General features: G+C 47.1%; 1 protein-coding gene and 1 long non-coding RNA gene across 2 annotated transcripts in view; one reads left to right on the forward strand and one right to left on the reverse strand.

The window, feature by feature from the left end:
• The window catches only part of LOC128687150 (uncharacterized), a 25,570-nt gene extending 24,725 nt beyond the window's left edge, over positions 1-845 (reverse strand). Inside the window, exon 1 of the mRNA XM_070092638.1 lies at positions 235-845. Coding sequence (XP_069948739.1) covers positions 235-523 — 289 coding nt within the window. The 5' untranslated portion in view covers positions 524-845. The remainder of the gene's footprint in view (positions 1-234) is intronic.
• LOC138853791 (uncharacterized) overlaps positions 1-12,218 on the forward strand; it is a 47,267-nt gene that overhangs the window by 855 nt on the left and 34,194 nt on the right. The gene's annotated exons all lie outside the window — the stretch shown is intronic.

Here is a 12,218-nt window from a genome sequence, read left to right on the forward strand (position 1 = left end):
ACCTTAGGCATTGGGTTGACACTATATTTACATACTGTGAAAAACTGGCACTGCGCACAGATGTTGGGACTGATAGTGTGTGTACATGTGTAGGACTTATGCTGTGTAACTATTGAGCAAGTTAAACGCTACTAGGCTTTTTGTGTTGCTGTTGTACTTGTTGTAATAAAAGTTAAGGCAGAAGAGGGAACAAAATAGCAACTAAGATGAGTATTGACCTTGAGTGACACTTACCGCCTCTGTAGAGACCTCCTTCTGTGATGTCAATGAATCTTGCCTCTTCCTGCCCTCTGCGTTCCTCTGTTCTTCCTCCCTTAACTTGTTCCTCCTGCTTCAGGCGCTGGTGGAGACTCACAGCATCTGTCAGGCTGAGTACCTGCCACGCCCCCTGCCCCAAGTTGTTCTCATCTACAACGTCGCCATCTGGGAGGTGTGGGAGGAGACCCAGGGAGGGGGCGGCTAGCAAGGACAGCAAGGACAGGGCGAGGCGGAACTGCAGAAGCAAGGGAGTCTGTGGCGCCATGGCTAGAGAGGGTTAGGTGTCCCTGCTTCATCAGTATATACCCGTGGGATCCAAGGGATCCAGAGCGGAACTCATGGTAAAAGGGCGTGCAGCTGTGGGTGGTGCAAGAACTGGTGATGACCAGAGCAGACGAAGCTGCAGGAGCACCGTCAGGCAGGTAGTGGTGAGAACGAGTAAGAAGACTAGTGAGAGGTCTAGTGGGAGACGCTCAGTAAACGTCAGTGGGGTCGAGGCCCTTATGCTCCATGGTTGCTCAGATCACGATGACGGCCGGCTTGAAGCACAGAATACGGAACACGAGCACCAAGAGGTCCCACACGACCATTGCTGGGCGGCCACTGAGCCATCAACGTCTGGCGCACCCTATATGTGTTGGAGGCCGCGAGGCGGAGCCCGGTCATAGGGGGAGGAGCTGCTATTCTAACCACGCCCCGCCCCGCTTCTCCTGCCTTCTCTCTCCTCCACTGATTCACTGAAATGCTGGTCAGTCATTTCTGTGGCACAAGAAGGATATGTTATAATGACAGTGACACTGAGACCACCAGAGCTGTAGTCCTCGACCTGGCAGGACCAGTAGCCAAGAATACGACAGAGTGGTTGACCCGAGACTCCTCCCCATCTCTCTCTCTCTCTTCTACTCTCATTGCTTTCCTCTCTAACACCAAGTGCCCACTAGTTGCACGCTACTGGTGGTAATGCTGGTAACTTGGTAACGCGTGGCTGGTAATAGTGCTACTAACACCAGCTTTATTCTCGCAGCGATAACGTTTTCAGTCTGGGTGGCAATATATACATGGAGGAAGATTTCATCATTCACTTCCTCTCCGTCCTAAGAAAAAGAAGTGTATAGCGCCCTCCTGTTCCACGTGCTCGCCCCCTTTATCCACACTCACCTGTCCCATATGTACTAACCACCACATACACACCCATCAGTCCCTGTGCACTCACATTCCCCATGCTAATCCATCATCTGCTCGCCAGACATACATCTAGTATCCTAACTTACCCTCGCCCCAAATCTGTACCCACCTCCTCCAAACCAACCTGTCGGCCTCTCGCACGATTCCGTTGAGAGGTTTGAGGCACATTACTAGAGTTTATGGAACTTCCTTCCTACATCATTTGTATTGTACAAGAATGGTATACAATACCGACAAGATGAAAACTGAGACAAATGTGCAACATCTGGGTATCTTTATTGTAGACGTTTCGCTTTCCAGTGGCTTTATCAATACAGATTCTAGGACATAATTATGTCCTAGAATCTGTATTGATAAAGACACTGGATGGCGAAACGTCTACAATAAAGATACCCAGATGTTGCACATTTGTCTCAGTTTTCATCATTTGTATTGTGAGTGAATTTGCTTATTTTATTCAGGACGTGTGGTGTATTTTCTCAGTGCTGACGGCAGTCTGTGGGTCTGGTCATCTTCAAGGCGCGTCGGAATCCCAGAGAGACTGCCACTTAATTGTCTGTCTCTTTAATGAACTCTTATTGTAAACCGACAGAGAGGCTGTTGAACATTCAGCTGATCAAGTACTGGGAGATGAACAGCTTGATTTCTCCTGTACTGTTCGGTTTCCGCAAGTTCCCTATTACTGATATCCAGGAGAGGTCCGCCAGCTGCACTCAGACCCTGGCAATCTTTTTCAACCTGGAGAAAGTCTTTGAAACCATGAGCAGGTTTTGTGGTCCCACCGTTTCCAGTCTTGGGTACTACTGGGTCGTGCACTCCAGTTTCTCCAACAGTTTCTTAGTAACAGGTTGCTCAATGTTAGGGCTGGTTTGTGCTACTCGCAAGAGTCATCCTGGGAGACGGTGGCCCCTCGGGAGAGCGTTTTAGTTATCACATGCTCCTTTTTTTATTGTGGCTATGAATGATGATCCATATTGCTCCCTTCTTGTATGTGATGTATTGCTCAAAGTCTACTCCCTAGGAAGCCTGTCACTATCTACAGGTGGCAGTGGACAACATTACAGAGTGAGCCTTCAGTGTTAGCTACCAATTTTCCACCTGGAAGACGGTGTCTGTATATTTGACCCAGTCTCGGGTGCAGAGGTTTATTCTTCATGTGGTCCCCTATGAGAGTCAAATATATTTCCTGGAGATGGTTCTTGACTCGGCAGTGATCCGAGCTTCACTTCTTAAGCACCTCAACACGAACGCATTTCGAGCTGAACATTCTGAAAATGCTCCTTCACAAGACCTTGAAAGTGGACCGACGGATCATGCTTCGCCTGTATGCGGCCCTTTCCCTATCGGGGCTGGTGTATGGCTATCAGCTTCATTCCTCAGCCTGTCTACCCCTGCATCATTTGCTAAGTGCGTGCGTCTCCTGTGGATTAAGCAGTAAATAACAAAAAAGGCACAATACCGTGACTGGAACGATACACAAATAACCAGCACATAAAAGAGAGAAGCTTACGACGACGTTTCGGTCCGACTTGGACCACTGACAAAGTCACAGTACAATGAGTTATTCTTAACGTCTTCTCTTGACATATCCTATACAGACCTTGACAAGCTGTCCCGTGAGCTCTGCCATCAGGAGATCAGTTAACACTACCTGTATTTTTCCCAGAGTATACCTGGGAAAACGACTTATGCATAAGTCTTTCTGAGGGAAGAGTTGAAGAGAAACTGGGAGAGGAGAGAAAATGTCCTCTGATGGGAGGTCTAAATTTTCTGTTATTTTTTTTTCAGTGTTGGGATGCAAGCTGCCTTTCTGGACAGCGGTCCATAAGATACAAGCGCAACACTTAAGCATCTTTACTGTCGACGATAAAGATACTAAATGTTGCACATACGTCTTACTCTTCCAAGGATGGAACCAGAGGTACAGCTGTGTGGCTCGTGAATATAATAATAGCACACAGTATCGACAAGGATGTGAATGAGGACTCCGGTAATGACATTGAATACCTTCCTTGACCATGATGCTTTTCGGGCCTCGAGGATAAAGGCCATTATTGATGGGTCGGATTGTGATAGTGGGCATAGCGGTTATTTTTTACCGAGAGGCATATTTTAATTATTCTTTTAGGGTTTAAAGCATCCTCGCCTGGAGGTGCGCAGGTGACAGGCACACCAACCAAGTAGTAGTCCTTGATAAATACTCGAAAGTGTGTGTGTGTGTGTGTGTGTGTGTGTGTGTGTGTGTGTGTGTGTGTGTGTGTGTGTGTGTGTGTGTGTGTGTTTCTGTGTCTGTGTATTTTAAATCATGAGCGAATCTGAATTTTTATCATATATGTGACTGACCTCTCGTCTTCCTGCCAGACCTCTCTCGGCTGTTCCTGTGAGAGGAATGATTACGACCTCCGCCATGAATTTCTCTGGTGTTTATTGTCGACCCTATCTCGTCTCTCCCATAACTAGGACTCACGCTATTTTCTTATCTCCTGTCGTATAAGCCATCACCAAGAAGATGGTAGGTCAATGGGGTTTAAAGCCTGTCGACTACACTATGATCATTAAAGGCTACACATAACATTTTTACCACCAAATAGGAATACTTTAATCCCTAAAATACAAATTAAAGTAAACTTTAGGTATATATACATAGAAAGAAGTGTACCTCTCAGTGTATATACCCGTGTGAGTGTACGGATGGTGTGTACGGATGCTGTGTACGGATGCTGTGTATGGATGCTGTGTACAGATGATGTGTAAGGATGCTGTGTACAGATGCTGTGTACAGATGCTGTGTACAGATGTTGTGTACGGATGCTGTGTACAGATGCTGTGTACAGATGCTGTGTACGGATGCTGTGTACGGATGCTGTGTACGGATGCTGTGTACAGATGCTGTGTACGGATGCTGTGTACGGATGCTGTGTACGGATGCTGTGTACAGATGCTGTGTACAGATGCTGTGTACAGATGCTGTGTACGGATGCTGTGTACAGATGCTGTGTACGGATGTTGTGTACGGATGCTGTGTACAGATGCTGTGTACAGATGCTGTGTACGGATGCTGTGTACAGATGCTGTGTACGGATGCTGTGTACAGATGCAGTGTACGGATGCTGTGTACGGATGCTGTGTACAGATGCTGTGTACAGATGCTGTGTACGGATGCTGTGTACAGATGCAGTGTACAGATGCTGTGTACAGATGCTGTGTACGGATGCTGTGTACAGATGCTGTATACAGATGCTGTGTACGGATGCTGTGTACAGATGCTGTGTACGGATGCTGTGTACAGATGCGGTGTACGGATGCTGTGTACGGATGCTGTGTAGAGATGCTGTGTACAGATGCTGTGTACGGATGCTGTGTACAGATGCTGTGTACAGATGCTGTGTACAGATGCTGTGTACGGATGCTGTGTACAGATGCTGTATACAGATGCTGTGTACGGATGCTGTGTACAGATGCTGTGTACGGATGCTGTGTACAGATGCTGTGTACAGATGCTGTGTACAGATGCTGTGTACGGATGCTGTGTACAGATGCTGTGTACGGATGCTGTGTACAGATGCTGTGTACAGATGCTGTGTACAGATGCTGTATACGGATGCTGTGTACAGATGCTGTGTACGGATGCTGTGTACGGATGCTGTGTACGGATGCTGTGTACGGATGCTGTGTACAGATGCTGTGTACGGATGCTGTGTACGGATGCTGTGTACGGATGCCGTGTACGGATGCCGTGTACGGATGCTGTGTACGGATGCTGTGTGCGGATGCTGTGTACGGATGCCGTGTACGGATGCCGTGTACGGATGCCGTGTACGGATGCCGTGTACGGATGCTGTGTACAGATGCCGTGTACGGATGCCGTGTACGGATGCCGTGTACGGATGCTGTGTACGGATGCCGTGTACGGATGCTGTGTACGGATGCTGTGTACGGATGCTGTGTACGGATGCCGTGTACGGATGCTGTGTACGGATGCTGTGTACGGATGCCGTGTGCGGATGCTGTGTACGGATGCTGTGTACGGATGCTGTGTACGGATGCTGTGTACGGATGCCGTGTACGGATGATGTGTACGGATGCCGTGTACGGATGCTGTGTACGGATGCCGTGTACGGATGCTGTGTACGGATGCTGTGTACGGATGCTGTGTACGGATGCCGTGTACGGATGCTGTGTACGGATGCTGTGTACGGATGCTGTGTACGGATGCTGTGTACGGATGCTGTGTACGGATGCTGTGTACGGACGCCGTGTACGGATGCTGTGTACGGATGCTGTGTACGGATGCTGTGTACGGATGCCGTGTACGGATACTGTGTACGGATGCTGTGTACGGATGCTGTGTACGGATGCTGTGTACGGATGCTGTGTACGGATGTTGTGTACGGATGCCGTGTACGGACGCTGTGTACGGATGCCGTGTACGGATGCCGTGTACGGATGCTGTGTACGGATGCTGTGTACGGATGCTGTGTACGGATGCTGTGTACGGATGCTGTGTACGGATGCTGTGTACGGATGCTGTGTACGGATGCTATGTACGGATGCTGTGTACGGATGCTGTGTACGGATACTGTGTACGGATGCTATGTACGGATGTTGTGTACGGATGCTGTGTACGGATGCTGTGTACGGATGCTGTATACGGATGCTGTGTACGGATGCTGTGTACGGATGCTGTGTACGGATGCTGTGTACGGATGCTGTGTACGGATGCTGTGTACGGATGCCGTGTACGGATGCTGTGTACGGATGCTGTGTACGGATGCCGTGTACGGATGCCGTGTAGGGATGCTGTGTACGGATGCCGTGTACGGATGCTGTGTACGGATGCTGTGTACGGATGCTGTGTACGGATGCTTTGTACGGATGCTGTGTACGGATGCTGTGTACGGATGCTGTGTACGGATGCTGTGTACGGATGCTGTGTACGGATGCTGTGTACGGATGCTGTGTACGGATGCTGTGTACGGATGCCGTGTACGGATGCTGTGTACGGATGCTGTGTACGGATGCTGTGTACGGATGCTGTGTACGGATGCTATGTACGGATGCTGTGTACGGATGCTGTGTACGGATGCTGTGTAAGGATGCTGTGTACGGATGCTGTGTACGGATGCTGTGTACGGATGCCGTGTACGGATGCTGTGTACGGATGCTGTGTACGGATGCTGTGTACGGATGCTGTGTACGGATGCTGTGTACGGATGCTGTGTACGGATGCTGTGTACGGATGCTGTGTACGGATGCCGTGTACGGATGCTGTGTACGGATGCTGTGTACGGATGCTGTGTACGGATGCTGTGTACGGATGCTGTGTACGGATGCTGTGTACGGATGCCGTGTACGGATGCTGGGTACGGATGCTGTGTACGGATGCTGTGTACGGATGCTGTGTACGGATGCTGTGTACGGATGCTGTGTACGGATGCTGTGTACATTAAGGTGTAGAAAAATAAATGTTCATTATTTTGAATCAATATTTTTTCACCACTTCATTTTAAAGGGAAAAAATGAATAAAATCTTAATATTCTTTAAGAGAAGAAAAAATCTTGAATTAATCGCAACATTTTTACGTTGAAGACGATCCTCCTCAGTAGATGATCTTCCTCAGTACATGATCCTCCTCAGTACATGATCCTCCTCAGTACATGATCCTCCTCAGTACATGATCCTCCTCAGTACATGATCCTCCTCAGTACATGATCCTCCTCAGCAGATGATCCTCCTCAGTAGATGATCCTCCTCAGTACATGATCCTCCTCAGTACATGATCCTCCTCAGCAGATGATCCTCCTCAGTAGATGATCTTCCTCAGTAGATGATCTTCCTCAGTAGATGATCCTCCTCAGTACATGACCCTCCTCAGTAGATGATCTTCCTCAGTAGATGATCCTCCTCAGTAGATGATCCTCCTCAGTAGATGATCTTCCTCAGTAGATGATCCTCCTCAGTAGATGATCTTCCTCAGTAGATGATCTTCCTCAGTAGATGATCCTCCTCAGTAGATGATCTTCCTCAGTAGATGATCCTCCTCAGTAGATGATCTTCCTCAGTAGATGATCCTCCTCAGTAGATGATCCTCCTCAGTAGATGATCTTCCTCAGTAGATGATCCTCCTCAGTAGATGATCCTCCTCAGTAGATGATCCTCCTCAGTAGATGATCCTCCTCAGTAGATGATCTTCCTCAGTAGATGATCCTCCTCAGTAGATGATCTTCCTCAGTAGATGATCCTCCTCAGTAGATGATCCTCCTCAGTAGATGATCTTCCTCAGTAGATGATCCTCCTCAGTAGATGATCCTCCTCAGTAGATGATCTTCCTCAGTAGATGATCCTCCTCAGTAGATGATCCTCCTCAGTAGATGATCTTCCTCAGTAGATGATCCTCCTCAGTAGATGAACTTCCTCAGTAGATGATCCTCCTCAGTAGATGATCTTCCTCAGTAGATGATCTTCCTCAGTAGATGATCCTCCTCAGTAGATGATCTTCCTCAGTAGATGATCCTCCTCAGTAGATGATCTTCCTCAGTAGATGATCCTCCTCAGTAGATGATCCTCCTCAGTAGATGATCTTCCTCAGTAGATGATCCTCCTCAGTAGATGATCCTCCTCAGTAGATGATCCTCCTCAGTAGATGATCCTCCTCAGTAGATGATCCTCCTCAGTAGATGATCCTCCTCAGTAGATGATCCTCCTCAGTAGATGATCTTCCTCAGTAGATTATCTTCCTCAGTAGATGATCCTCCTCAGTAGATGATCCTCCTCAGTAGATGATCTTCCTCAGTAGATGATCTTCCTCTGTAGATGATCCTCCTCAGTAGATGATCTTCCTCAGTAGATGATCTTCCTCAGTAGATTATCCTCCTCAGTAGATGATCCTCCTCAGTAGATGATCTTCCTCAGTAGATGATCCTCCTCAGTAGATGATCTTCCTCAATGGATGATCTTCCTCAGTAGATGATCCTCCTCAGTAGATGATCTTCCTCAGTAGATGATCCTCCCCAGTAGATGATCTTCCTCAGTAGATGATCTTCCTCAGTAGATGATCCTCCTCAGTAGATGATCCTCCTCAGTAGATGATCCTCCTCAGTAGATGATCCACCTCAGTAGATGATCCTCCTCAGTAGATGATCTTCCTCAGTAGATGATCCTCCTCAGTAGATGATCCTCCTCAGTAGATGATCCTCCTCAGTAGATGATCCTCCTCAGTAGATGATCCTCCTCAGTAGATGATCCTCCTCAGTAGATGATCCTCCTCAGTACATGATCCTCCTCAGTAGATGATCCTCCTCAGTAGATGATCCTCCTCAGTAGATGATCTTCCTCAGTAGATGATCCTCCTCAGTAGATGATCCTCCTCAGTAGATGATCCTCCTCAGTAGATGATCCTCCTCAGTAGATGATCATCCTCAGTAGATGATCCTCCTCAGTAGATGATCCTCCTCAGTAGATGATCCTCCTCAGTAGATGATCTTCCTCAGTAGATGATCCTCCTCAGTAGATGATCCTCCTCAGTAGATGATCCTCCTCAGTAGATGATCTTCCTCAGTAGATGATCTTCCTCAGTAGATGATCCTCCTCAGTAGATGATCCTCCTCAGTAGATGATCCTCCTCAGTAGATGATCTTCCTCAGTAGATGATCCTCCTCAGTAGATGATCCTCCTCAGTAGATGATCCTCCTCAGAAGATGATCCTCCTCAGTAGATGATCTTCCTCAGTAGATGATCCTCCTCAGTAGATGATCCTCCTCAGTAGACGATCCTCCTCAGTAGATGATCTTCCTCAGTAGATGATCCTCCTCAGTAGATGATCTTCCTCAGTAGATGATCCTCCTCAGTAGATGATCCTCCTCAGTAGATGATCTTCCTCAGTAGATGATCCTCCTCAGTAGATGATCTTCCTCAGTAGATGATCCTCCTCAGTAGATGATCTTCCTCAGTAGATGATCCTCCTCAGTAGATGATCCTCCTCAGTAGACGATCCTCCTCAGTAGATGATCTTCCTCAGTAGATGATCCTCCTCAGTAGATGATCCCCCTCAGTAGACGATCCTCCTCAGTAGATGATCCTCCTCAGTACATGATCCTCCTCAGTAGATGATCATCCTCAGTAGATGATCCTCCTCAGTAGATGATCCTCCTCAGTAGATGATCCTCCTCAGTAGATGATCCTCCTCAGTAGAGGATCCTCCTCAGTAGAGGATCCTCCTCAGTAGATGATCCTCCTCAGTAGATGATCCTCCTCAGTAGATGATCCTCCTCAGTAGATGATCCTCCTCAGTAGAGGATCCTCCTCTGTAGATGATCCTCCTCAGTAGATGATCTTCCTCAGTAGATGATCCTCCTCAGTAGATGATCTTCCTCAGTAGATGATCCTCCTCAGTAGATGATCTTCCTCAGTAGATGATCCTCCTCAGTAGATGATCCTCCTCAGTAGATGATCTTCCTCAGTAGATGATCCTCCTCAGTAGATGATCCTCCTCAGTAGATGATCCTCCTCAGTAGATGATCCTCCTCAGTAGATGATCCTCCTCAGTAGACGATCTTCCTCAGTAGATGATCCTCCTCAGTAGATGATCCTCCTCAGTAGATGATCCTCCTCAGTAGATGATCCTCCTCAGTAGATGATCTTCCTCAGTAGATGATCCTCCTCAGTAGATGATCTTCCTCAGTAGATGATCCTCCTCAGTAGATGATCCTCCTCAGTAGATAATCCTCCTCAGTAGATGATCTTCCTCAGTAGATGATCCTCCTCAGTAGATGATCTTCCTCAGTAGATGATCCTCCTCAGTAGATGATCCTCCTCAGTAGATGATCCTCCTCAGTAGATGATCTTCCTCAGTAGATGATCCTCCTCAGTAGATGATCTTCCTCAGTAGATGATCCTCCTCAGTAGATGATCCTCCTCAGTAGATGATCCTCCTCAGTAGATGATCCTCCTCAGTAGATGATCTTCCTCAGTAGATGATCTTCCTCAGTAGATGATCCTCCTCAGTAGATGATCCTCCTCAGTAGATGATCTTCCTCAGTAGATGATCTTCCTCAGTAGATGATCTTCCTCAGTAGATGATCTTCCTCAGTAGATGATCTTCCTCAGTAGATGATCTTCCTCAGTAGATGATCATCCTCAGTAGATGATCTTCCTCAGTAGAAGATCTTCCTCAGTAGATGATCCTCCTCAGTAGATGATCCTCCTCAGTAGATGATCTTCCTCAGTAGATGATCTTCCTCAGTAGATGATCTTCCTCAGAAGATGATCCTCCTCAGTAGATGATCTTCCTCAGTAGATGATCTTCCTCAGTAGATGATCTTCCTCAGTAGATGATCTTCCTCAGAAGATGATCCTCCTCAGTAGATGATCTTCCTCAGTAGATGATCTTCCTCAGTAGATAATCTTCCTCAGTAGATGATCTTCCTCAGTAGATGATCTTCCTCAGTAGATGATACTCCTCAGTACATGATCTTCCTCAGTAGATGATCCTCCTCAGTATATGATCCTCCTCAGTAGATGATCTTCCTCAGTAGATGATCTTCCTCAGTAGATGATCTTCCTCAGAAGATGATCCTCCTCAGTATATGATCTTCCTCAGTAGATGATCTTCCTCAGTAGATGATCTTCCTCAGTAGATGATCTTCCTCAGAAGATGATCCTCCTCAGTAGATGATCTTCCTCAGTAGATGATCTTCCTCAGTAGATGATCTTCCTCAGTAGATGATACTCCTCAGTACATGATCTTCCTCAGTAGATGATCCTCCTCAGTAGATGATCTTCCTCAGTAGATGATCCTCCTCAGTAGATGATCTTCCTCAGTAGATGATCCTCCTCAGTAGATGATCTTCCTCAGTAGATGATCCTCCTCAGTAGATGATCCTCCTCAGTAGATGATCCTCCTCAGTAGATGATCTTCCTCAGTAGATGATCCTCTTCAGTAGATGATCCTCCTCAGTAGATGATCCTCCTCAGTAGATGATCCTCCTCAGTAGATGATCTTCCTCAGTAGATGATCCTCCTCAGTAGATGATCCTCCTCAGTAGATGATCTTCCTCAGTAGATGATCCTCCTCAGTTGATGATCTTCCTCAGTAGATGATCCTCCTCAGTAGATGATCTTCCTCAGTAGATGATCCTCCTCAGTAGATGATCCTCCTCAGTAGATGATCTTCCTCAGTAGATGATCCTCCTCAGTAGATGATCCTCCTCAGTAGATGATCCTCCTCAGTAGATGATCTTCCTCAGTAGATGATCCTCCTCAGTAGATGATCTTCCTCAGTAGATGATCCTCCTCAGTAGATGATCTTCCTCAGTAGATGATCCTCCTCAGTAGATGATCCTCCTCAGTAGATGATCCTCCTCAGTAGATGATCTTCCTCAGTAGATGATCCTCCTCAGTAGATGATCTTCCTCAGTAGATGATCCTCCTCAGTAGATGATCCTCCTCAGTAGATGATCCTCCTCAGTAGATGATCTTCCTCAGTAGATGATCCTCCTCAGTAGATGATCTTCCTCAGTAGATGATCCTCCTCAGTAGATGATCCTCCTCAGTAGATGATCCTCCTCAGTAGATGATCCTCCTCAGTAGATGATCTTCCTCAGTAGATGATCTTCCTCAGTAGATGATCCTCCTCAGTAGATGATCCTCCTCAGTAGATGATCTTCCTCAGTAGATGATCTTCCTCAGTAGATGATCTTCCTCAGTAGATGATCTTCCTCAGTAGATGATCATCCTCAGTAGATGATCTTCCTCAGTAGATGATCTTCCTCAGTAG

This window comes from Cherax quadricarinatus, chromosome 40, assembly GCF_038502225.1.
Source record: "Cherax quadricarinatus isolate ZL_2023a chromosome 40, ASM3850222v1, whole genome shotgun sequence".
Classification (NCBI taxonomy): domain Eukaryota; kingdom Metazoa; phylum Arthropoda; class Malacostraca; order Decapoda; family Parastacidae; genus Cherax; species Cherax quadricarinatus.